This window comes from Prionailurus viverrinus, chromosome E1 (genome assembly GCF_022837055.1).
Source record: "Prionailurus viverrinus isolate Anna chromosome E1, UM_Priviv_1.0, whole genome shotgun sequence".
NCBI lineage: Eukaryota > Metazoa > Chordata > Mammalia > Carnivora > Felidae > Prionailurus > Prionailurus viverrinus.
This window is the reverse complement of record NC_062574.1, coordinates 46802500-46829557: the sequence shown is the minus strand read 5'-3', so window position 1 is coordinate 46829557 and position 27058 is coordinate 46802500. Positions and strand designations below refer to the sequence as shown.

At 56.2% G+C, this 27058-nt stretch overlaps 1 protein-coding gene across 1 annotated transcript in view; it reads right to left on the bottom strand.

Moving 5' to 3' along the window:
* TMEM104 (transmembrane protein 104) overlaps nt 1–27058 on the bottom strand; it is a 59914-nt gene that overhangs the window by 13126 nt on the left and 19730 nt on the right. The window contains exon 9 of the mRNA XM_047832826.1: nt 5695–5788. Within this exon, the coding sequence (XP_047688782.1) occupies nt 5695–5788 (94 nt within the window). The remainder of the gene's footprint in view (nt 1–5694; nt 5789–27058) is intronic.

Genomic DNA, 27058 nt, shown 5'->3' with positions numbered 1-27058 from the left:
GGCCCGCGACCTCCTGGGTTCGGCTGATGGCCCGGTCAGTGCGAGTCTCAGCCACAAGCAGAGCAGAGCTGTTGGCAGGAAAGGCTGCCCACAGGAGTGGGGGAGGGGGGGACGCGTGTGGTGGCCTTTGCTCAGGGCCCAGCAGGGCTCTTGGGTCAGTCCTGTTAATGAAAGGGGTGCTTTGGTGGTGTGGGGCTGGCTTTCCAGCAAACTTTCACTGGGTGCCCACCCTGCCCCGAGAGCAGTAAGACAGAAACTCCAGCTTCCTTTCCTTGAAACTGACCTCGGCGTTTGCAGAGAGAACTTTTAGAAAACCGAGGATGAAGACCAAAATGAAACACATACAGAAAGTTTTCCTGGACTCCCTCCACTGGCTGAGGCACAAGGGGAAGCCACATACTTGATGGCCCAGGAAAGCCCTGGACAGTGGCCCAGAGAGGGTAGGCAGGGAGCACAGGCCGACAGCAGCACGAGACGCTGCCGAAGGCCGAAGCTGGCCGGCTGCTCAAAGGGGGCCGATATGTTGCCTTCATTTTGGGAGGGGGTCCCTCCTGCACCTTTGAGAAGCACTAGTCGGGGGACAGCAGTGAGCGGCTGTGGAGGAATTCACACACCAAACTGGCATGTTGAGCAAACAGGATGTGGGGAACAGATGGCCCAGGCAGAGAAGACCCCTGGCTGCCGGCGGTGACAGATCAGGGCGGTCCCACCAACAGACACTCAGCTGAATCAGTCATGGATCTGCAGGGGGGTCAGCCGAGCGGCCACAGATAATCTGGGGGACAGGTTGAAAGCAGAGCCCTTATGTTCCCCGGTGACGGTCTCCTCCTGGGGACCTTCTGCTTCTCGGGCCACCACTGCCGAGTCCCACCTCTCCCTGCTGGCTCGGTCTGAAGACAAATCTGGGGCACCTGCTGGGGGGAGGCAGGGAGCGCTGGGCTGAGGAGCTTCATGAGGTTTGAGTTTGCCCACAGACGCTCGGAGAGGCTGGCGCCTGACCCACTTTGAGGGGAGCACAGAGACGGGCGCAATACGCACGGCGTTGTTCTGAATACACAATCAGAGGAAGGAGCCCTGTGGGTCCTCGCCAGCCCAGACCGAGGAGGGCTGTTGTGCTTTATTAGAAAGAATCGGGTTTTTAATAACACCAAATGGGGCACCCCAGGCTGAGCCAGCTGTGTGTGTCCCCAATGGGGAGGCGCCCGCGGCGGAAGCTGGTAATGGGGGTTAAAGTAATGATGCTGCCTCGGCCCCTCCAGCTGAAGAGCTCCCTGCCAGGCTCCCAGGTGGGGACAGTCTAGTCATTTGCTTAGTGGCTTAGGGCTCAGACTCTGTGGCCCCAGCTCCTGGGTCTGTGGGACAGCACTTCCGGCTGTATCTCTGCCAAGTGTCCCCGGGCTACTGACCCCTGACAGAGTGAGAGTCAGGACCTAAAGAGGAAGCCCCGGGCCATTCTGTGAGATGTGCCTGCTGCTCCTTTTTCTCAGGCTCAAGCTTCCTTGAAGGTGGTGAGGGTGAGGGCTGGTGGGGCTGCCAGGGTGCACGGGGGACCGGCGCTGGGGTGGGTGGGGAGGGGGCTGACAGAGCCAAATGGCAGTGCTTCAAGATCTCACTGCCAGAGCCACAGCTCATTCTGGAGGTGGCTGGGGCCATGTCCCTGATCCCAGGGCCACCACAGATGATGACAGCAGGCCTGCACACTGTGGCTAATACATGAATGCTGACCCAGGGCCAGGCACTGTGCTAACAGCCCTTTCCACACGATCCCAGATCCCATCTTATCTTCAGGGCCGAGCCCTGCCTTGGCCATGGCCAGACAAGGAGGCTGGCTGAGGCAGGCCTGGGCTGTTGGTGCACCCCGGGACGAAGTTGAAGGGAACAATGGGAGGAGGGGCCAGAGCTGAAGCCCTGGGCTCCCGAGCCTGCCACTGATCTGAAGCCGCAGCCCTGGGGCAGGTGACGGGACAGCAAAGGGGGGTCAGGCAGTCCATGGAGGCCTGAACAGTTTCACTTGCCGGATGGCAACTGGAGACCTTCAGAGGCACCTGTGACCCAGATCTCCCAAACTGACCAGCCTGGTCTCCCCAGAATTTATTTGGGGAGGAAAAGAGATGAATCAACGCTGGCACTTGTCATATATGCTGTGACATTTTCCGGGACAAGTGGCTACTTGCAAAGGCCATCCAACCCTTTAAGCCCTTTTCTGGCGGCACGAGAGGCATCCGGGGCTGATGAACTGGAGGACGGTGTGGAGGAAGGCCTCGAGGAACCAGCCTAAAGGCTTCTCAGCCGGTCCTGAGCTCTGGGGGCCCTGCTCGGGGCGGGGCTCCTGCAGTCTTCCCCAGCCTCATTTCAACAGATGGCAGAACAAATTCCTAATTAAGCTCAAGAAAGTTTCCGGCTCAGCACATTTATTTATGATTTTCCGGTCCCTTTGGTGCTCATTCTTCCCTTTTGTCTTCCTAGAACCCAAGTCGGCTTATTGCCACCCTGCGCTCCCGCTCGGCTCTCTTGGACCGTCTGGGCCCTAATCTGGGGAGAGGGAAGGGGCAGGGTGTGCGGGAGTGTGGGAAAGGAGGGAGGGTCACGGGGGGACACGGCCACACAGCTGCTTCTCAGAAGCAAGATGTAAAGGAGTTCATTGCAAACTGAAACTTGACGCAGACTTGCGGGGACAAACGGGGGTTTGGTGCTGTTAGAGTGCTAGAAAAATCACCTGGGGTGAGCCTGGCCCCCTTGCAAATGCTCAGTGGGCAGAACCCGCCCTCCCCGCAGTAGAGGCTGCCTGTCCGCTGGTCCTGGGCAGCTCCCTGGGATTCTGTCCCCTGCCTCGGCTCCTGATGCTGTGTGGGTGCCCGGGGCCATGACGAGGGAAACACCTCCCACCGGATCCACGGAGGAAAGGGCCCTGGTGGCTCCCACGCCCCCAGCTGGGAATCAAAACCTAGGCTTGGCTACAATTTAGAGTTGACCTAACTGGGCAATTCTTTCACTTCAGAGGGTTCTGTGTCACACAGAGGTTTGCTTTCTAAGTGCAGGGGTCTGACGCTCTCAGGAAGTAAAAGGACTGTCTGCTCAGTCACCCGGAGCGCTCGAGCACAGGTCTGCAGAGAGGCCAGTGCCATCTGATTATCTCTTGGATCGAAGGGAGAGAAGAGACAAACGACTTGCATTGACAACAATGTCACCATGCAAACACGTGAGTGTGGAGGACCTTCACATGCCGGTCTCTCCCACAGGCCCTCTCTGCTGACAAGCACCCCCCCCCCCACCCCGGCCCAGGGCGACCACCACCTTGCTCTGCAAAACGGTGTCACAAGGGGGCAGGACAGCCAGCCATGGTGGGTGGGGAGGGGAACAGAGCAGTGTTCTAAAGCAATCTGAGCCTCTGATTGCACTCTGTGAACCTGGTTCTGGGGAGGAGAGGGCTCGAACAGCAGCATGGAAGGGGGAAGGGCTGCTCTGAGAGGCTTTTGAGGTCCCGGGGGCCCTGCTGGCAACAGAAACTCAGTGCTTTCTCTGCAGGTGGGAGCCGAGCGCGGGCCAGGTCTCAGGTCTGGGGGATGTCTCATATCCTGCACACGGACAATCACTCTTTATTTCCTGTCAGCCTCCTCCTCCCGCTCTTGACCATCTCCTTCCTTTTAATGAATGTATTGCTCACCAGACGCAGGAAGGACTTGGTCACGCTCAACAGGCTCAGGGGTGTTTCGGAAGCTATGAACTGTCACTATCTGGGTAGCTCTCTTGTGGGCTGACACGGGGATCCATCATGGTGGCTAAAGCGAGGAGTCCTTCCACGTCTCTCTGCCCTGCCTCTACCCTCCCCCGTGGCTGTTGATGCAGCGGGTCAAGGACAGCCAATCCTAAGTGGGGGAGGGGCAAGACTTTCAGGACCTTGGGACCTGCCTGTAGGGAGCAGAGGAGGGCCAGGAGGAGAGGAGGAATTCTTTCCTCTGAGTACTGCTTTACTGAGAGAACTTTTCCTTCTGCAGGTCACTGGGGCTTTCACCTACTTCCTAGAAGCAGACTTGTAAGAAGAAGGGTGGAGAGCAGTGGCTGTGATCCCGGCTGATCCCAACTTTGGGAAGCCCTCCTGGCACACAAAAGGGCTCAATTCTAGCACCATACCCTCGGGGCCAGCGCGATCCTCATGTTCTAAGTAATGAGTTCTCATTTTCCCCCAGGTGGTCTTGTTACTTTAACCCAGGGCTTTGAGATGTGTGAATAACATTTGCAAACAGCACTGCACAGGTGCGTATAGGACTGGACCGGCTGAGCGGGGTAGGTAAGGAAGCCCGCCCCATCCAGGGATTGGACAAGTGCCCTCCTGCTCCCTGCACTTGGCTGGGTGATGAAAGACAGGTTTTTCATGTTACAGAGGCCTCAAAGTTCACACAGCAGTGATTGGTCCTGCTCTCAATTCCTTGCAAGGAAAGACCGAGGTGGAAAGAAGTTACAGGCTGCTGCACTGGGCTCAAGGCAGGACTTCCCAGTGCTGACCACCATCCCTTCAGAGTGGAGCAGGGGCCTTCCTCACCACGAGCTCCTGGGCAAGAGGTCACTCTGTGTGCACGCTCGTGGAGCCTGCCCTTGGGGGAGCAGGGGCCTGTGCTGGATGCCTGCCATGGTCCCTTCCCATGGAGATACCAAGACCCCTATGACGCGGTGGCTCCTCACGTTGGGATCCTGTAATCCCGAGTAGAGTAGGCGGAACCAGAAGATCGGATGCGCCAGAATTGCCAGAAATCACTGTTATCAGAAGCTGCTCCGTGCTCGTCACGATCTAATCGAGTGCTGGCATGGCATGAGAAACAAGGTGCACCCTGAGTCCTGATGCTGGGTGAGGGAGCAGAGGCAGTGGCAGAGGAAGTAGAGAAGAGAGTCGGGAGGGAGGGGACACGACCCCGGGGTCCTCGGGGACTTCTGTGCCTGGGCAGGTGAGGTGCTGGAGGTGGGCAGACTCACTCTGCCAGGCCTCTCCATCACAACAGCAACAGTGTTCTATGCTTTTAGCCCAAAACAGGAATACAAATGATCCTGGAGCATGTGCCCGCCAACAGGGGCTGCAGGGACCCCACACCCTCTGGTCCTGGGTCTAAAGGGCTCAGCAGCGTGGACCTTCCAGAATGGTGCGGCGGAATGAATGAGCTCCCAACCACAAACCTGCTTTAGCGGGTAGAAACCCCCAAACTACCCCTGGGGACAGTGGTGCTCTTGTTCAGCAGGGCATCAGTCAAAAGGCATCATGGATAAGGTGTCTTTTCAGGCCCTGCTGGCCAGGAATGTGGAGGTGGCTGCCACAGCCCACTGGGTTTTTGACTGCCACACGGTGCACCCACGAGAAGGCAGAGCAGTGCCGCTCTTGTGGCCTGAGGGAGCAGAGACAGACCCGGGAGTGTAGGAGCCTTGGCCCAGCCTGTGGGTTTTTGGGGGGGGGGGGGGGCGGCGCACGTGGGTGTGTGAAAAAGGCTGGGCTTAGCTCTGGCTCTGTCCCCACTATGTGATCCTGAAGTCGGTACTGTATTTCCACACTACTGAAAAGGTGGGCAGAGTCCCTGCATCCTCTTGGCCTTTAAGAGCCCAAGGAACCCCTGCCACATTCCAGCTATGCCGCGAGGGCTCACACACGCTCGGAACGGGTAAGGGAAGGGCAAGGGGAGAAAGGACAGACTCGAGACGTTTCTCACTCACCAACCCATCTCATCAGGGAGGTCAGGATCTGCAGGTACTTGGTCTTCTGGACGTCAAAGAAGGTGAAGGGTCCAAGGAGGAGAGTGAAGACAGCCTGTAATGACAAAAACTAGCATGAGGGGGTGAAGGGGCTGGGTGCACGTGTGGGAAGGACACGCCGCCCACGCAGCCTCTGCCCGCGGTGGGCACCTGGACCCACGAGGCTCCCTGGTGGCAAACAGCATCACGTGGTGCATTCCCCTGGGTGCAACAGAAATCCAGAGCCCTGCCGTCAGCCGTTCCTCATGCCTCCCGTCCAGAGACTACCTTCTGGGCTAGCCCCAGGCGACAACCCAGGGACATTGTCGGCTACTTCTCTTCAACAAACGCTGAGGGGTTCCTGGACCAGGCACACAGCTGGGCACGAAAACCAATTCGGTGTGAGACGACAGGGAGATGAAGATCTGAAAGGAAGCCCAGGTGTGCCTCAGGCCCCCAGAGTCTACTGGAAAGAAAGGACCGGGGAGGACGGGACACAGGGGCCCTGACAACACAGCGCTGTGGAGACAACACCGTTCTGAAGGCTTCAGAGGAAAGAAGTCATCAGGATGTCGTTAATCAGCAATGTTTATAACTTAAAGAGAAGGGAAAACCTGGAGAGCCAGAGCCAGTGGCTTCCAGGGCAAATCTCTCAGAGGAACGTCCTGGACCAAGAAGAGAACGGGCCACAGCCAGGAAAACTGGGAGATGAGTGTGGGGCTCAGTTCTCTTTCCCTTTGGAGAACAGGGAAAAGAAATTAAGAAAAAAAAGAAATCAAGCTCTGTCTTAGAAAACCAGTCTGGGGGAAATCTGAACCCTCTGTGCAAAAGAAAATGGGGGTAAAACCTGGCACAGCAGAGCTGGGCGGGGGGCTGAGGGAAGGTTAGGATTTCCTGCCAAATTGGATGCTCGGGGAGCAGAGAATTAAAAGCTGCTGGTTGGAGTTATGATGATGGGACCATTTCCAATCTGCCACTTCGGAAGCAGCAGAGGCATCAGACCTTATTAACATTTACACTGCGCCATTTTATCACGTTAATGCTAATGACACTCGCCAGAGGTGCGGCAGGCGGCAGAGGCCCGAATGTGGGGAGCAGGGCCCGCTTTGGGGAGTCAGGCTCTGGCCCTGTGATCTGGGTGAAGATATCACAGCTGCTCAGCCTGGCGGCCAGTCCCCGGCTCCCTGGCTCCCTGGCTCCCCCGTGACAGGGTGACAGGCAGGCGGGCGCTGGCGGAAGGGGGGCTGTGCCCGTCCCTCCCCCACCCCCAACCCCAAGGAGAGCAGGATGTGGGAGAAGCTGTGACCTCTTATCCAAGTCCATTATCACTGTGAGAATGAATGACACCAAAGACTAAAGTAGTGCTTAAGGAGAAGGCTCTAATTAGCTGGGGAACAAGGCCTCCAGGAGGGCTCCAGGGCTGGGAGACTTCTGGAAAGGGCTTTCTGCTGGGGGCCTGCAGCCAGCTCTGCTTCTGTCAGGAGGAGGCGAAGCAATGCCATTAGGCTAGGGGTGCTGGGGGGGAGGAGCAGAGAGGGGGGAACACGGCGGGGTGGGGGGCGGTGTCCCCTGCAGGCCAGGACTCAGTGAGGCAGAATCACCAGCCCCACAGAGCAAGCCGGCTTTTGCAGCAGCATCAGCCCGGCATTTTGGAAAATAACCACTTTAGGGAAACTTCAACAGAATTTCTTTTTTGAAGGCTGGGAGAGGCAGGGTCTTGAGGAATTATCGACAAAGCCACTTGCCACAAATCTCTCCAAATAACCATGACCTGCCCCAAACTGGACTCCTGGCACATCCAGGCAGGCGTGGGCACTCCACCTCTGACCTGTGATGCCCACTGGACACGCTGGATGTTTTCTCAGGGTGCCGGCGGGGGGGGGGGGGGGGCGCTACGTGGGAGGCCAGATCTCATCTTTGAAGCCTAAGGAATGGCTTTTAGAGGGCTCTGCTACGTAAAGCCGGGGGGCGGGGCAGTGCAGGAGAACCAGCCCCCACGACGATGACGACGGGCAGGGAATCTTGCTACTGCAGCCTGCACAGGTCCCTCCCCAGATGCTAGAGCCCCCTCCCTGGCAGCTGTCTACCACCATCCACTTTCTGCATGAGGACAAGGTTTAACAACACCCTGCAGGGTGGGATCCCAGCCCACCTGAGAGCTTCCCTCTAGTTAAACACATCAAGCAGACAGCCACATCCCAAAAAGGTCGAGTAGAAGTGTGTGCGAGGTGCCATCTGCGTGATGGGGAACGGGAGTCTAGACGGGCGCGGAATGAGGGTCCCCACCTGCCTGGCACTCCCACATCCGGTCCTAGGGACCGCAGTGGGGACTGGCAGCGAGGGTTTCTTCTGGAAGACCCGGTCAACAGCTGTGACACCCACGGCGGGGACGGCGGCTGGGATGTGGTTTCTTCCAGCGCTCAGGAGCACAGACTGACGGCATCGCTCTGGAAGCACAGGGCAAAAGCGCACGGACCGCCACACAGCAGCCCTCGAGTGGCGGCGAGCTCACGCGTCGTTGGGGGGGGGCCCAGACGAGACACACAGCACAGGCTGGGCTAATTAAGGAACAGGTGTCCTCTGCAAATTAGTTAGAGCCAGACTCGGCGCCCGCAGGGGCCGGCATCCAGAGCCGGAAAGGACACCGCCGTGAGGCTGCCCGGTCTCTGGGAAGAAAGGGGGCGTGGGAGGAGAAACAGCCCCCGTGTTCCCATGGTCTAGTGGGGACAGAGTTCATCTCTGAATGCTGAACGGCCAAGCGTGGCACCTTCTGTTTTCCCTTTCCTTTTTCAAAAAGAAGAGATAAAAAGCCAAAAGACAGCCTATCCTCTTGGGTCTTCTCGTCTAGCCCACATGACATTATGAATTAGCTGGCTCCTGAGCAAGTGTCCAACCCCCAAATGCCATTGATCAGTTCAAACTCAGACTCTGTTCAAGGACTCTCCGAGCCCGACTCATCACAGGAGGCAGAGACACCAACTGCTGCAGACAGATGCGTTTTGTAAAAAGAAAAAATAAAGAACCATTCTCTGGTTTCTAACTAAATCTTCAAACTGGCCACTGGGAAAAAAGGTCTGAGACAGACCTGAGAGGGTGCAATGGGGGCCGCTCGGGTCTCTTCTTGGGTCGGTGAGTTTAAATGTGCACCTAAGGCCCCACGGCAACCTTGCCAGTCTTGATGGACGCAAGGCAGTTCACGCTGCTAATGAAACCCCAGCAATGTTTGGGCGTGGCTCTTCCAGTGTCCTGGTGGCACTCCAAAGGTAACACGGCTGCCTCCCTTCTGTGTCCCCCATATAGGCTAAGCACATCCAGTTGTGCCAGCTCCAAACTTCCAACAACCCCTCACTCCTTCCTTACTCTGTGCTAGTGCCTCGTGACTACTGTAATTTGGTGGCTTAAAACCACAGAAATGTATTTGTCACCATCCTGGAGGGGAAGCGGAGCATACAGCATGGGCCCCTGACCTTGTGTGGGTGGGGCTGTGGTGGGGGCACCCAGGTGAACGTCACAGACAAAATGATACCTAAAGTAAGAGGAATCAGGTAGGCAAAGGTCTGGGGAGAGTTCAGGACGATCCCTCGGGGAATCTGCCCCATCCTTCTGACCCTGTCCTCTCCCTCCTGGGCCCAGAGCCAGCTGGTGCCAGTGTCATCTCCCACACTCAGCCCCAGCCACACCTGCATCTTTCTTGTGCAATTCTCAAGGGCTTGTCATTTTGGAGATGACAAAGTCCAGTGGCCCATGATCTGGCTCCAGCCATCTTTTTCAACCTTGTCTCTGAAGACACTGCCCCCAGAACCTACTAGCCAGCAGTCCCAGGCTGCACTGCGAGTCTCTGATGTGCCCAGAGCCTCCAGCCGTCGGGCCTTTGCTCGGCAAGCTCCACTTCTGCTGGCCAAAGTTCTACTCCTGGTCCCAGTCCAAAGTCCACTCCTGCTCCCAGCTGTTGTCTTCCGCTTCCCCTCCCTGGAATCAGCCATGCCTCCTCCCCCAGGGGTCCTCTCTGGCTCCACCAGGGTAGCAGCTGCCGCTCCTGCACATCCACATTCCCACAGTGCTGGGCACGGTGCCCCCCACGGGAGGGCTGACCCGACTGTGCACACCCCAGAGGACCGGGCTGGCAGGAGGCGGCACATTTCCTCCAGAAATGAGACCCAAGGACCAGGGAATAGAGACCCAGCCCTCGGCCTGCCAGAGGCGGGAAGGGAATCCCCTCCTTAAAACCAGTCTGAGGGACGTGGGAAAGGCTGGTGTGGGCTGCACTTAGGGATTCCCAGCACAGGACGGTGGCTCTGCTGAGACCCCGAAGCCCAGATGCTCATGCCCGCACGAGCTGGCTGGCGTCTGGGAACTGAAGGCTACCCGCTACCTCAGGCCGCCACCTTCCTGCTGAGAGTGGTTCAGAGCTATCTGAGCAGCCAGGCCTCAGCCACGGAATGGGAGAAAACACCCGCCACTCAAGACAGCGGGTCTTTGCCTCAGAAACCCTCGAGTCGGAGCGGCCGAGGCTGAGCCACACTCACCACCTGCCTCCGCCGTTTTGAGTTCTTCTAACTCCACAACCCACTCACAGAGGAAAGGCTCCCCTGACACAACTCCACCTTGTTTTGCCCACAGAACGAGCCCAGGACTGGCTGCAGGTCATGTCCTTTGCCAAGTGTATGGGACGGGGAGGCAGGAGTGGGTGCGTCGGTGCAGGAGCACACAAGCACGGCAGCCTGATTGCCATCTCCCCGGGCCCAAATCCCCTGCAGGGTTAGCTGGTCAGGGAAACCACGTGGATGTTGGAAGCTGCTGCTGGTTCCACTCAAAAGCCCATTCCTGCATCTGGTTGCCGTGTTCTGTCCGGTCAATCGCTGCCTCATGTCCGCGCTGCCCCGTGAGACGTCACTCCCTGATGCCGCAGGTTCGTGGCGCTTTGCAAAGTGTGCTCGCACGTGGGGGCGCCTGGGTGGCTCAGTCGGTTAAGCTTCAGACTTCGGCTCAGGTCATGATCTCGCGGTTCGTGAGTTCGAGCTCCAAGTTGGGCTCTCTTCTGTCAGCACAGAGCCTGCTTCTGATCCTCTGTTCCTCTCTCTTTCTCTCTGCCCCCTCCCCTGCTTGTGTTCTCTCTCTCTCTCTCAAAAATAAACATTAAAAAAACAACAGCAAAAAACAAAGTGCTCACACGTGTGGTCTCGTGTCCTGTTCCCGGCCATCTGTGAGGTCACCAGGCAGGTGACGATGCCTCATTTTAGCGATGAGGGGGCTGAGGGACCAGGGAGGTGTGCAGACAGTACAAAAGTGGTGGGGGTTGGGGGGGGTGAGGAGCGGAAGTCTCCTGACCCTGTCCCCCCAACCGCTGCGATCCCTGTACGCCGCATCCTGTTGGGCTGTCTTTCCAGCACCTCCTATCCCCACATCACACTACTCAGCCTCATGCCTTTACCCTCGTGATTCCACCTGCTGGCACAGAACTCCCCTTTCTACCTCCCTCACTCCCATCACCTTCGAAGCTCTGCTGGGGGGCCAGTCTCCTCCACAAGTTCCTCCTCCCTGGGGCCCTTGCCTGGATTACCAAATGCACAGTCAGTACCACATTACCGAATTCTGGTAGGTTCTGAGTTGCTCCTTTCTCATGGGTTGATTTTGTGCACACATCGCCCCCACCCCCAGCAGAGTACCAGCACCATGATGGCAAGGACTGTGTCCCTGTTCGCCCCAATACCTAGGAAGGCTTGGCACACGTGAGATGCCCAGTGAGCATCTGCAGAGTATGGTGAATTTGGAGGAGGCGGCGGCTGGTGGACAGGTGTTACCTTGGAGTGGAAGAAGAGGCAACCCCAGCCTTGCTGACTTGCCTCGTACCCTCCACCGGTCCCTCCTGCCACTGGCAGCATCTGAGCAGAGTGCACGGTGCACGGGCGGGCAAGTAACCCCCTCTGCCTGAGAGCAGTTTACGGTGTCAGGGGAAAAAAAAAATTCTCCTCCCCAAAGAGCTGTGAAATCAACATACTCTGATTTAGGAAGAGCAAATTAAAACAGTGTTTGCTCTGAGAGTACCCACTGGTTTCAAAAGAGAAGGATATTCAGCCCTAACAAGGAGAAAAGGCCCCTCTGAGAAGAGCCTGGGGCTCTCGGCTGCCCTCCGTCAGCCACACCTCCCTGGACCCCAGCAATGAAGGGGCTCGGATCCCAGGGGGCTGTGACCACTCTGTGAATCTGCCTGGCCCCTCAGAAGGGGTGACATCCGAGAAGAAACCTATGCCAGAAACCTAAAGGTCGTCGAGGAAACGACTCATTCCCTGTCCACCTCTGGGAGACTGCAGACTCAGAGGTGCCTGTCACAGATGGCTACTCACCAGTCCTTGTCTTACAAAACAAAATTAAAGCCCCACATCCTGTTTGCTGTCACTTCTTCTCCTGCTGGGAAGAGGCGCGGCGGACTGCAGCTTCTGATCGGAACTTAAACTTGGGTGAACTTCAACAGCACCCCTCGTCCACTTCACTCCCCTCCAAACAAGAGCAGGGGCGGGGGGTGGGGGGAGAGGGTGTGCTGTTCAGGGGGGAAAGGGAAGACAGGAGAGAACAAGGTGCTGAAGCGACGGCCACCATACAGAACAAATGTCCTAAGAACCTCTGAGCAAGTCCACGGGACAAAGATGGATGCACCAATTACCTCCTGTGACAAGGGGTGGGGAGGAAACCTAGCAGAGAAGCAGACAGCTGACTGTCGATCCGGCCGGGGAGGGCTCTGTCTCCCGACCTAGACATAAGCAAAGGGGCAGCATCCCGAGGGGACGAAGGCCAAATGGTCAAGGAAGCCAGCAGTTCCAGCGAAGCATGAAGGTGATGCTTCTGCGGTGTTCTCTGGCTCCTGGGGTCGAGAGGAACCATGGAGCTGAGGGAGGTGGGGCAACCTGGCTGAGGCTCCTACAAATACGGACAAGGTGGCGGCCGGGAGACCTGCTAGATGGGCCAGTTCCCCGAGTGCCTGCAGGGTTATTTAGTTCCTTTAAAAGTGAGGGCCAACAATAGCCCAATTATGGAAAGAGCCTGAATGTCCATCAACTGACGAACGGATAAAGAAGACGTGGTTTATATATACAATGGAATGCTATTTGGCAGTGAGAAAGAATGAAATCTGGCCACTTGCAGCAACGTGGATGGAACTGGAGGGTATTACGCTGAGTGACATAAGTCAGGCAGAGAAAGACAGTTACCATATGTTTTCAATCATATGTGGATCCTGAGAAAGAAACTTAACAGAGAACCATGGGGGAGGAGAAGGGGGAAAAAAGTTACAGAGAGGGAGGGAGGCAAACCATAAGAGACTTAAATACTGAGAACAGGGGCGCCTGGGTGGCGCAGTCGGTTAAGCGTCCGACTTCAGCCAGGTCACGATCTCGCGGTCCGTGAGTTCGAGCCCCGCGTCAGGCTCTGGGCTGATGGCTCAGAGCCTGGAGCCTGTTTCCGATTCTGTGTCTCCCTCTCCCTCTGCCCCTCCCCCATTCATGCTCTGTCTCTCTCTGTCCCAAAAATAAATAAACGTTGAAAAAAAAATTAAAAAAAAAAAAGAATAAACAAAAATACTGAGAACAAACTGAGGGTTAACGGGGGGTGGGGGAGAGGGGAAAGTGGGTGATGGGTATTGAAGAGGGCACTTGTTGGGATGAACACTGAGGGTTGTATGGCAACCAGTCTGACAATAAATTATATTTAGTATAAAAAAAATGAGGTCTTTGGGGCTCATCTGCTTGTAGCTCCCACAGGGCAGTGAGATAGAGCTTCCATGAGGATTCAGGTATCAGCAGCTTCCTCTGCACTTCACCTATCAGCTCCCGGAGTTTGTTTCATTCATTTATTTAGAGAGGGGGAGGGATAGAGAGGGACGGAGGGAAGATGAATGGGGGAGGGGCAGAGAGCGAGGTGGGGGGAGAGAGAATCCCAAGCAGGCTCTGCACTGTCAGTGTGGAGCCTGATGCGGGGCTCAAACCCATGAACTGTGAGATCATGACCTGAGCCAAAACCAAGAGTCAGAGGCTCAACCGACTGAGCCACCCAGGGACCCCAAGCTCCCAGAGTTTCAACATAAAAGACTAGCTGATCCATCTGGAGCCTTTTTTGGTCTAGCATTTGGGGTAGGTGGGTGGGGGCTTGGTTTCTCTATTAGTGTAGCAGGAGTGACAAGTAACAAGTCTTGAAGGGGAATGGTGACATACTGCCTGGTCTGCCCTCAACACGCAGGGCTGACCAGGGGCGTGGTGTTGGCATGAGCAGGGCTCAGGACTGCTGGCTCAGGCAAAGGCAGGGCCACGCTGGGGGCACAGCGGAGCTCTGGACCGATCCCGGAGGCTATCTCTAATGATAAAAGAAATGAACGTCCAGCTTACAGGGCCGTCTTCGTTCCAGGGTGCTAGGGGTTAAGAGTTAATTGGGGTTAATGAGAACACAGCATGAACCCATCCCTAAACGGGAAGTGAACTTTCCAGGCGTCCTTGAAGTGCGTGAAGAAATGTTCAAGGATTCTATTTTTATTTCTCAAGTGGCTGTGAACATTTTGGTTTGGGAGTTTTTATTTTCTCAACTTGAATGACAATGTCTGGAGATTTATCCGCAAAAAGGAGGGGAGCCTGGAGTCAGCGAGGGACCGCCGGGGGGACCACAGGTTTCAGGGCCACGTGCGCAGGGCAGGTGTTCGCATCCTGACACTGCCCTGGCTAACCTTGAGACCCTGGAGCATTAATGAACTTCTCAAAGCACATCACGTGTGCACAGGTGTTCAACAAACATCAGCACTGGCCATCTGACCCCAAGAGTATCGGCACCCAACCGTGTTATTGCACCCACGCTTATCAGTCCACCAGACACCCCGGGTGGGGGACTGCAAACAGAGCCCAAGTGAGGACCTCCAGCCAAAGAACGTCAGGTCACTACTACTCCTGTGCCCGAGTTTAGTAATGGTCCAAATCCTCTGTGGGGGAGTTCAAGTTCTTCCGAACCAGACAGAAAGGATCAGCCATCACGCAGAGGATGGAGAGCGCCTGACAACAGGCAGAGGCCCCGGTGGTCAAGCCCAGGGAACCATTATCACAGCTCACTTGCCAAAACCCTGCGATGAGACGCACCATCTAGAGGAGGGCGTCTGGGTTCCACAGAAGGATCGGTGTTTTCACGTGAAACTCCGAGCGGCCACTTTCCGAAGGCCCAGCTCCGCGAGGGGCTGGCCCAGAGCAGCACCTGTGGAGCCTCGCTGTGGGAGAGGGCTCTGCCGGGACAGGCTGCTGCATTTCAGACACCAGCCCAACCACAATGGGGATGCGGCCAACCTTCGCCCAACCATTACTCGGTGGAGAACGAGTCATAGAGCCAGCTGGAGGCCGGATGCCTCTTTCAGCACACCTGGCCACCCACAGCACAGATGCGCGTCGGCCCAACGCCCCCCCAGAACGTGCTGCATCTTACTGTCCCTGCGCCACCCCACCCTCCCAAACCCTCACCTAGAAGGGATCGAGAGATTGCAGACTCAGGTAATGCCTGAAAATAAAAATGGAGAGCTGACGCCCAAGGACTCTAAAACAGTGTGTGTTCCTAGAGCACACACTCTTCTCCGGCTATCACCTCATGACACCCTGCAGCAGAAAACCAAGTCCACTCCCATCAAACAAGTCAGCCCCACTCAGAATGAGTGAGTGTGGAGACACGCAATACCCGCAAAAGTCAAGTGTGTACTTGCTGGAAGATGCCGGGCCCCAAGCAAAGGCAATAACGGGCCCAAAGGTAAAGACTCTTCAGGGCGTCCTCACGCGGCCCCTGAGCTACAGGACAGAGGCAAGTAACCAAACCGACACCGCAGCTGATCAGACCAGGATCAGGAGGAAAGCCTTGTCCCTCTGCTGGTCAACTGAGAAGACGGGGAGACTCTGGGGCACCTTCCCCGCAGAGCAGGAGGCTGGCCAGTGAGGTCACACCTGAACAACTTTTGCTGAAATACTGGGGAAACAGGATTTGTCTCGATATGGGGGTGGGGGGTTGGGAGAATGACTTCCAGGAGAAACCATGGATGGGGGCGCTGCTCCCAAGGCTGCACACGCAGACAGCTCCAGCTGTCACAAGCCCAGCATGCCCCCTCCCAGAGGCATGCTGGGGCCGGCACGGAAGAGAACAGAGGAGAAGCTCCAGACTGAGAGCTCAGGGAATGGCTTGCTGGAGGCCAGCAGGAGAGTGACAGCCACAACACAGGCTGCAACACCCCTGGACCACCCCTGGCCAACACCTGAGGAGCCTGGGTGACGCTGTTCCCTGGGTTCCCAGCACCGTCAGCCTGGAGACAGCCAGGGTGCTCACAAGGCACTTCCTGCTCCGGGTTAGTCCCCAAACACACCAAGTGAAAAGCCGCCTGTGACTGACAGTTGAAAGCATTTCCATGTCCCCTGCTCCAAATCTTCGGCTTTTTTCTCAAAGCAACCGGAAATAAGGCAGATGCAGAAAAGGACCCAGATAACGTCCTTCTCTGAACCCTCTGCCCTAAACAGCCCCTGCCCTGCTTCGATGAAACAGAAATTCTTAGTTAGGGACCTGAGGTCTGTAACCTGCGTTTACGGTTTTCCCTCTGGGAGGCAAAAGGAAGAAAGAGAGGGAAAAAAAAACGCATCTCCTCCTGAACCCATAGATGGCAAAAAACAAGTATCAGGAAACTCATTCCAAGTTTCAGTCGTCAAGGAGCATGATGTCTCACTGAGGAGCCTGGCTGCTGAACTCTGTGCTAAAGACGTGTGGTTCAAAGAGCTACCTGGGAGAGAAAGGTCACGACCCATGGCAGGGCTCCCTCAGTACCGGGAGGCCTGGCTGTGCACCCCCCGGGAAACGACTCATGTGCTGTAACCGCCACTGGATGGTCATCTTTCTAGAAGGCATGCCGTGGCTCTCAGGCATCTGTCTCCACCACTGCGTCGTGATCCCCTGCCCCGGCCTCTGGAATTGGGACAAGCCCCACATACCTGGTCAGGTGTCCCCTGCCTCGGCCCAAGCCCCTCGTTGGGAGATGGCCGGGAACCGGGTTTGCAGGGGACGCTGTTGGCAGGGGGAACGGCTGTGACCACAGAAAGGCTGCTCTCACACTGGAGCCTTTGGATATGTCCTGGGAGGCTGACCCGTCACCCAGAGAAAGCTTTTCCTTGAAGCCGAGAGAACTGCCACCACTGAACACATCCTGGGTGCTCACACAACAGCAGCTTCCATCGAAGACCTCTTCCTGACCCCGACACCCTGTGAATTGGTTACTGGCTCCCCTCCAGAAGACTGAGGAAAAGGGGGGCAAAACAGCTTGTCTAGACCTCACAGCAACGATCAGATCAGAACTCAGGCTGTGTGTACTCAAGGCCGGTCCCCTTTTTTAGGACACTTACTGCCTCCCCTGATTATGCCCTAGAGAAAGTCTCTCCATACCCCCCCCCCCCCGCCCCTGCAAAGCTGCCTCCTGGGTGGGGGGTGGGGAGAGGGCTGGTCCGGTCCAGTGGGGTCAGCCTGGCATGGCCGCTGCTCGCCTCAGCCCCGCTGGAGGACAGGCCTGCATGCCTGTGCTGTCTCTTCCTCAGCTCAGAAGCCAGATGGTGCCTGGGGGTGGGCAGAGTTCCAAGGATTTGGTGCCAGAACTGCAACCCTTGTGGTTTGGGGGGAGGAAAGATAAATATTGTGGAAAACCCACACAGTCACTCACTTAATGATCATACACCATCCGGGCTTATTAAGGGCAGCGTGGCTTCTCACGAGCACGAGAGAGATGGGGCCGCACCCACCTGCCCAGGTGAGAAGATGGAGAGGCCTGACCTTGGACTGGGAGGGCTTTAAGGACAGTGATGACAAGGAGGCAGGTGGGACAGAGGGGGTGCGGGAGGAAGGCTGGGGGCTCTGCCTAGAGAAACAGACCTGCCTCTGGAGCTGGCACCGTCCCAACACTTCACTGCTTGCATTTCAGGCGCCAAAGAGGAGGGGGTGGTGATGGGTGAGCCACCCTAGACCTCCTGGCATGTGGACAGCTCCTGATTGTCCCCCTCTGCCTTCAGTCCCCAAAGACAGGGTGCCTCTAAGGCCACGCTGAGGGGTCGCTTTGTCCTGGCAGCGAGGCACAGAAGCTGACCCGTGCCTTTGGGAAAGGAGAAGCCCACTGGGTGTGGAATTTCTGGCGGGAGTGGTGGCTGCCAGCCGTGATGAGCCACGGGCATCAGTAGCCCCAAAGGCTTATGGAGGAACTGGGCCAGTGCTGGCCACGGACCCAGCAGTGGCCCCACGCACCTGAGTGCTCTCGTTCATTCAAATGTTCACAGAGCAACTGCCCTCTGTGAGGCCCATGCTGGCTCCAGACGTGTGGATCGAGCACAGCCCTGACCTCGAGATGCTTACAGTGGCACCCAGTACCTGAATACACACAAAAGTCCAATTATTGCCACGGCAGCGGTTTGGGGGGTGGGGAGAGTAATGGCCACATGACTTCAAAGGAGACACTGGAGTGCAGCTTCCAATGAATAAGTGCTTGTCAGACTCTGAAGCAAGGGAAAGGCACGTGATGGGCATGGAGTCATGTAAGCACCCAGCGTCTCTGGAGGACAATGGCTGGTGAGTGTGGGGCAGAGGTGAGAGAGAAGGTTCCAGAAGGAGAATGGAGCAGACCACAACACGTAAAGGAGTGTAAATGTTGCCTTGTGGAGAGGAACTTGAACAGGCTTTAAGCTGGGAAAGGACAGCCACGTCTACCTACAACTAACATTAGGAGAATAAAACAACAGCAAAGCTCCATGGCCTTGGGGCAATCCTCGTGCCTAGAGGTGGCTGGGCCAGCACTGCGGGGCTGGGGCTGGGGCTGGGGCTGAGCACTGCCTCCTGCGCCCTGGCTCCAGGCTCCCCTGAGCGCCCCGGGGAGGACTCTTCTCTGTCCTAATGGGACAAGGCATAAAAGGGACTGTACTCATTTGAACTGTAAGTTCTGGGGGCAGAAGACAGAAGGCACAGCAGGGATATCCTGGCCAGTGGGCCACGGCGCTAAATGGGTAACAGTGCCACCTAGGCCCTTCTGGTGAGCCTCTCGGGAGCCAGCGTGAGTGAGCAGATGCCAAGATGTTAACTTCCCCTTCACTGCAGGCTTGGTTTACCGGTTCTCACTTTTTAGCCACTTGAAATCTCTCCACGGAGATTCAAGACCTGCTCTGGGTCTCGGCATGTTTACGCTGGATGTCAGGGAAGGGGAGATGACGGGTCTACGGCACTACTTCCCCCAGGGCTGTGCTCTGCCTCACGCGTGAGAAAGCTGGAGAAACGTGTCTGGCTTGGCCACGTGACCCAGGGCCTGGAAAGAGCTGCCAGGGCCAGGCTGAGGGTCAACTGGTCCTAAGAGCAAGAGGACTCGAGGGGAACAGGTGGAGTCTGTGGCGAGTGACAGAGATGGGAGTCTCTCTCTTTTTGGAGAAAAGTACCCACACCCCAACCACCTGATTCTGTTGGGAGTTAAGCTGACTTTCACTGGCTGGTACATGCACCTCATGGACGTTAGAGCTGAGCTAACGCAGAGCTGTTAGCGCCTCTAGTAACGAGCTGGAACCCAACTGCTTTGGGTGTCCCTGTCCTGAGGACACGAGGAGGCTGAGCCATTGCCCTCTGCCACCTCAACTGCCTGGCGTTCGTGTGGCACTCGACGAGAGGCGCCAGGTGACGGCTGCGGGTGCTCCTGGCGCCTTCCCTTCCCCGTTCCACTCTTCCCACTTGTCTCAGTGTGGGAAGAGCGGATGGCGGTGGGAATGCTCCGTGCTGGAGCTGGAGGGGAGGGAGGGAAGGAAGTCAGGTGCCCAGAACATGGGAGCCCTGCAGAGAGGAGCACAGGCCAAGCTGGCTCCACCCCTTCTCTGCTGACGTCAGACCTCGAAATAGACAGATTAGGGAGCAGGATTCTTTGCCGACACTGAGTAACCTTGGAGGTGGGGAAGGAGGGGAGACAGGGCATCAAGCTGGCTAACAAGCTCTGTCCAATTGGGTATAAGAAATCACACTAACATCTCCAGCTTCCCCCCTAGTCGATGGTCAGAGTAAAGGCCTCTCCATGGGGTTGGCATGCTATGGGCTCTAAGAGGAAGCTGAGAGCACCATCCATAGGCACCCAGGGGAATCTGCTGGCCCCGGGATCAACAAAGAAGCCACTAGCAAAGGGATGCTGCTGGAACCCTTTTCTCCCGGGGACACCCAGAGTCTAAAAACAGTCTGATCAGAGGGGTGATGCTGTTCCCTGTCTGCATGGAAGCGTGTGAGTCATCAACTCCAGTATGTCACTTGTGACATCAGGCTGGAGACCTGTGGACGTGTGGCCATCATCTTTCCCTGGAAGAGGCAAGGCACCATGAAGTCCCTGACCACTGCCTCCACTGCTGTAGCCTGGGCGACCAGAGCAGGCCTCTCCCCGGGACACTGGGGGCTGGCAAGACCATTTACCATTGTGACAGGTCCTCTGCCAGTAGAATTTCTCAAAGGGGAGAATGCACAGACTTGTCTGCAGAACTGGTTGAAAATGCAGATTCCTGGGCCCTGTAGCCTTAGATCTGCTACATTCGGCCTGGGGCAGGACCCAGGAATGTGTATTTTTAACAAGTACCTGAAGTTGGTTCCTGGAACCAAACTTTGAGACAGAGTTCAGGCTCATGCTCCTGACCTGGGGGAAGGCACAGAGCTGGACAGTGTTCTTAGGGGCTCATGGGTGGAGCAAAGCCTCCCTACAGTGGTGGGGGGTGCACATCACAGACTGGCAGGGGCCTTTCAGTCCCCGTCGGCATCCAGCACTTGGCCAGGCAGCGTCTTGCCTCCTCTTGTCAAGGTTTTCAGAGAACGTCTCAATCGGTAGCTAGATGAGGTTCTTCCTGTAGCCAAACTTACTGTGCCCTGCTGCGCTCTGTGACCCTTCCTTCCAGATTCACACTCACCACGAAGCATCTGCTCAGCAACACGCTCGTCGGCACCTCCCTTTGCACTTGAAGGCTTATTAAAATGTACCTGGGTCTGCTCTCAGCCAACCCATGAGACAGCCAGGACTCATGCTAATTAATCAGATGTCATCATTAATATGCACCCTAATTGTTCAGCTCCCCTGATGCCCATCATGCCCGGGCCATAGGCATCTCTCTGCTGGCTGCAAACCCTCTGGGCTTCCTTGGCTCCTGCTTTTCTCTGCTGGGCTGCCCTACGGTCTGGAGAATGTGTCCACAGATACTTTTATTCTCGGCAGCTTGCGCGGCTAGCGCCGCTGGCTGGGATGCCGGCAACACAGAGGAGCGCGGTTATTACTTTAGAATGAGTGCTTTATTTAATTAAACAATTACTGGTGGGGCCCTGGGGCGCTATTTAGAAAGACACCAGATTCTGCTCACAACAGACACCCTGTAACAGAGAGTGAGCGTCACTCAGGGAGCAGGCACAGCCCCACGAACCTCAGCAGGGCTGTCCCGAGTACCAGGGTTCTCTGTGCAACAAAAGCATCGGAGAGACACAGACACAGGGCGGGAGGTGGAAACGGTTTGGCACGTACAGTTTCCAGTTTAGTTAGCACAAAATATTCAAGAACATTCCATCTTCCTCTGAAACCACTGGCGGGCTGCTGGGTTCTAGATGGCAGTTTCTTCCCTGTACTTCTGGGGGAAATGGGATGGAAAGGGGGCAGGAGGGGAGTGGGAGGTATGAAATCAACCAGGACGTTTCCTCAGAGACTACAAAGTCACTGTTAGTTCTTTGTCCAGAAAGGGAAGCAGAGGGGATGTGGAGCACGGAGGCGGCCTGGGTTGCAGTGTTTGGGGTCAGTCCGGAGCAGCTTGAGGGGAACGGATTAAAACACACGCAGGGGTCAGTGACAGGGTCGGCCCAGGACGCCTGCGGAGTGAGGAACCAGGTGTCCATTCTTGCTCATGCTACTCACAGAGAAGGTGCGCTCAAGCCCAAGCTCAGGCTGCCTGGGATCAGCGTGGAGTGTGGATAAAATGGTCCTGAAAAAGCACAGTGCAGAAGGTCCCCAGCGGGGATGAACATTCCCCATGGAGACCTATTTGGAAGCTCCCCAACCAAATTGGCCTGTGCAGGAGTGCAGGCTGTGGGTATACACTTATAAGCCCTGCGAAGCTTCCCAGCCTGTGTGTGTGTGTGTGTGTGTGTGTGTGTGTGTGTGTGTGTGTGCGCGCGCGCGCACAGCCCCAGCTCTCTCGTAGGTGGACTGCTCACGTCCACCCCAACCCCACGTCTGCCTGCTTCCACAAGCACCGGGCTTTGGATTGCTGCACCTTTGCACGTTACCACGTGGATACTCCCTTTACAAGAGACAGGCTTCTAAAAGTTCTATTTCTAAATACTTAGTTTTCACAGAATGACATTTTACACACACTAGGAAAACCAAGTACTCAAGAGAAACCTGCAGCGAGTCCTTCTGTACAATAAGGGAGCACTTTGTAATAAATAATCCCCCCCCCCCCCAGTTTGTTTTGGACTTTTGGATAGTGGGGTTTCTTAGGAGCTGAGTATGCGAGGGTGGGGTGGCCAGGTTATGGCACACAGGATGACTCCCCCCCCCACCCCATCCCAAAGCACCTCCCTGGTTGAACTGAGGATGGGGCAGGGTTGAAGGACAAGAATCCAGGCAAGTCAGTCTGACATCTACCCATGTGCCCAGGAGTCAAAGCAGCTTGCTCTGGGCAAGTGGTGTTTGTAAGCACGTACTTGTGACTTCCCAGACAACAGATACAGGGGTAGAGACCTGGGACGCCCTAACAGAGGCAGAGAGACACGCAAACTGCCACTGTGACCTGGGGGGTCTGGGCAGTTCACCTGGCTCAGGAGCTAGGATGCAAGTTCCCTTCACCCAAGAGGACAGAGAACGCAGGACCCCTACCGATGGCAACGAGCAGCCTCTGAGGCTTGGGCAAGGGATGGTGGGGACCGTCCAGGAGTAGCTAGTCCCACCATCTTGTGATCCAAACCCCCATCACCTGGTATTTTTACAGGGAGCGCAGAGGAGGCAGTGCTGGGCATTAGGTGTCATCCCCTCACCCGGAGTGTCACGTGCTGGCTGTGGCAGAGGCGGGACGTGGGGGTGATGGATGGTTGGCTTAAAGCCAGCCGACAAAACCCACGTCCCTGAGAGCGCATTAAAGACAAAAACAACAATCCTCTCACTGAGCTGGGGGAGGAAGCTTGGGCCAAACACCCAAACGTGCTGGGGGTGGGGCAGGGGGCAGCGATCACCATGGTCTGGAGCCATGCTGGGCAGCGGCTGGGCAGGCACTGGGGATGGGCTGGAGGCTGCACCCAGGCAGCAGTGGCCGTGGGTGACAGGTGGGGTGCTGGGGGGCTCACGGGGTCCCTTGGCAGGAGTTTGAGAGACCCAGTAATGGGATGAGTGACAGCACAATCTGAATCTCATTTAGAAAGGGCTAGACTAGGGGGATGGAAAACACCAAAAAACAAGAGGCCATTCCCGGGATGAGATATAGACACAGCTCCCTAGAAAAAAAGAGAGAGAGAGAGAAAGAAAAAGACAGGCCTGTCCCTGTGTTATTGATTTCCTTGAAAAAGAGAGACAAGCTAATCCTTTAAAGTCAGTCACTTCAACGTGAGCACCAGTGCTCGTGTGAAGTCAGAATTCCCTCAACATTAGAGCCCCAGCTCCTGTCTGGACTGTGGGCACACACATTCTTGGGGCATAGGGCAGAAATCCATTCATTCTTCCTTGAGCCCCAGCATCACGGGTTGAAAGCAGAGGCTCAGCACGTGGGGGAGACCATGCCCTCGGGCAGGAGTCCGCCCAGAGGTTCAAGCAGACACTCCACAGCTGGCAGAAGACGCTGCAGACCAGCACCAAGCCGAGCTCCCGGAGCGCGGTCAGGCCCGGGTCACCAGGGCTACCCCGCTCACTGCACCTGCAGGGGGTGCCCAGTAAGACTGGCAGCTTCCCACGAGTGAGTGGGGAGAAAGTGCGAGAGGCCAAGCAAATGGACCTTTCTGAGCCTCCGGACTGAGTGAAGAGGAAAGGAGCACACTGAGGGGAGGAAGAAAAGGGAAAAAAGGATGGGTCTCCCTGGTGGTCGCCAAACGGTCACCATCCCACCAAGGAGGCACTCTGATGTTCCAGACCCCGTAAGCAACCCCACGCAGCCAGGAATCTCCTCTCAGCCCGTTACCGAGTCCCCAACTCATGTGCATCAGACAGGAGGGCAGTGTGGCCCAGAGAAGGGAAACCATCATCAGGCCATTTGTGGGCTTAGCACCCTGCTCTCCGCTTCCAGACACAGCCAGCCTGTGAGCCCCGCCCTAAAGACAGCTCATCTGCCCTGTCAGTTCCCGCCAGCCCTCGGGCGCCACCCTTCCTAGCTGACTGCTGAATTCCATCCCACATTCCTGACGGTGGTGGCAAATCCGGGGGCAGCACCCATACTGCATCCGACTGGGACTGTGCTCTGGGGCGCATGGAGGTGCCTCTGGAGGGGTGCGGCAGTGTTCCCAAGAGTCCCCATGTCCTGTTGAGTCACTGCTGCTGTGAAACCTTGCTAGCCCACACTCACTTTCTTCCTCGCTGGTCCTGAAGGCCTCTAGGCCACCTCCTGCCCCAGAATTGGTAAGAATACATATTCAAGTGATGGCAGAGGTGACCCACTTATTAGCAGATGCCACAGCTCCAGGGCACAGTGGCTGATGCTGAAAGAACACAGAAAGAGGCTGTGGCAGGGACAGGAATCGTCCTTGGGAAGACGCGTCCAATTCTAGAGCTCCTTGAGTGTGAGAAGTCCGCTCTACTATCTAGGAGCAAGGGGCGGTAAGACAGGCAGCAAATCCATCAGGCAGACAGGCAGGGCGCACACACACACGGATCACTGAACACACACCCGCCTGGACAGCGTCGCCCGCAACCCTCTGTAAACGTCAAGCTCCAAGGGCTGACAGACGGGTGCGACCTGCCCCTCCTCCCGGGCCTCATGGTGGGGGGCTGCATGCAAGCCCAGCAAGCCTGTTTCCAGGGTTGGAGGATGGGGACGGGAACCCCAGGAGCCAGGCTCCTGTCCCTGCCTCGGGCCTGCGGCCCAGGGGAAGTCACTGTCCCCACATGTCAGTTTTCTCTGCTGTAAAGTGGGATGATGCCTCACTGTGCGGCTGGGAGGGCCACATCAGAAAGTAAGTGGTGACACAGTACACACACACACCAACGCCGTGGGAGGAAGGGCCGGCTGAGGCCTGGCACTGCCAGCAGGCACCTCACTCGCCTCGCCACCTCCTCACAAAGAGGACATTTACCCCTTGAGTGGTACTGTTTTAGGAAGAGACCACTGGGTTTTAAAAGAGGGACTGTTGGGAGTATGGAGGTTCCTCAAAAAATTAAAAACAGAACCACCCTGGGGCGCCTGGGTGGCGCAGTCGGTTAAGCATCTGACTTCAGCCAGGTCACGATCTCGCGCTCCGTGAGTTCGAGCCCCGCGACAGGCTCTGGGCTGATGGCTCGGAGCCTGGACCCTGTTTCCGATTCTGTGTCTCCCTCTCTCTCTGCCCCTCCCCCGTTCATGCTCTGTCTCTCTCTGTCCCAAAAATAAATAAACGTTGAAAAAAAAATTTTTTTAAAAAACAGAACCACCCTATGACCCAGCGGTTGCCCTGCTAGGTATTTATCCAAAGGATACAGGTGTGCTGACTTGAAGGGACACATGCACCCCCATGTTTATAGCAGCACTATGGACAACAGCCAACATATGGAAAGAGCACAAATGTCCACCTACTGATAAATGGATAAAGAAGATGTGATATGTGTATATATAATGGAATATTACTTGGTGATCACAAAGAATGAGATCTTGCCGTTTGCAACAATGCAGATGGAACTAGAATGTATCACACTAAGCAAAATCAGTCAGGCAGAGAAAGACAAATATCACAGGATCTCACTCATATGTGGAATTTAAGAAACAGAACGGATGAGCATAGGGGAAGAGAAGGAAAAATAAGATAAAAACAGGGAGGGGGACAAACCAAAAGAGACTCTTAAATACAAAGGACAAACTGAGGGTTGCTGGCCGGGTGTTGGGTGGGGGGGATGGGCTAAATGGGTGATGGGCATTAAGGAGGACACTTGTTGGGATGAGCACTGGGTATGATATGTAAGTGATAAATCACTAAATTCTATTCCTGGAATCATTATTACACTATAAGTTAACCAACTTGGATTTAAATTAAAAAAACAATTTAAAAAATGCTATTAACAAAAATAAAAAAAAAAAAGAGGGGGGACTATTGAGGCACCTGGGTGGCTCAGTCCATTGGGCGTTTGACTCTTGATTTCAGCTCAGCTCATGATCTCACAGCTTGTGAGTTAGTTGTGAGTCAGCGCTCTGTATCGGGCTCTGTGCTGACAGTGCAGAGCCTGCTTGGGATTCTCTCTCCCTCTCTCCTACTCCTCTAGGTAACCTACTCCTCTAGGAAGAGTCCGGCAGATAGAACTCCCTAAACTCCTCAGCCCCCAACGCACACCCCACTTCTTCAAGGGGGTGTCCGGCAGAGGGCGGCAGGTCATCTGTCAGGCACTTGCAGGCTGCCATCTCTCTCCCGGGCCACCCATGCCCTGGAGGTGGATGTCACAGCTCTTGTATCAAGGCAAGATGGGGAGCCAGGGTGACCTTGTCCTGTCCCAAGGCAGCCCACAAGGGGCCCCCACTTGGCACCATCAGTTTGTAGCCGAGTTTCCAGCCAGGATGAGCTCCGCTCTGCCATCTGCCCTCCCAGCTCTGCCTGGCCGGTGCCTGCTGGGCTGCCGGTCACCCAGCAGCATCTGTCCACCTGTAAGAGGCAGCGGCTGCTCCTGCGAAACGTGAGGAGCTTTCAGCACTCGGGGAGTCCCACCGTGGCCCTAGGGCTTCCCTGACGCTTTAGAGGCGGTGGCAATGACAGGGCCAGGCCCTGGGCGAGGGGTGCGAGTGACAGGCTGGAAGCACCGCAGGGATGAGGAAGTGAAACGAGCACTTGGCAGTGGCCTGGACTCCAGGGGACAGCAGCATACGTCCTGCCTCCCTGACACTCAGGACGGTTGGATTCCTGGACGGAACTGATTTATACACAATCCTACCACTTCACCACTGGTCCCTGGCTCCCCACTGCACAGGACAGAATGAAATGCTCAATTCTGACTTTGTTTCCTAGTGAAACCGGAGAAAGTCTGCAGAAAGAATCCCAAGATACTCCTCAGCCTGGAGGCGAGGTTACTGGTTTGAAAGAGTTGGGGCACCCAACACTTTCCTACTGATCCTTCAAAGGGGCAGGGGAGGTGGGCGGGGGGTGGGGTTCTAAGAATCCAAGCAGCTGACAGCAG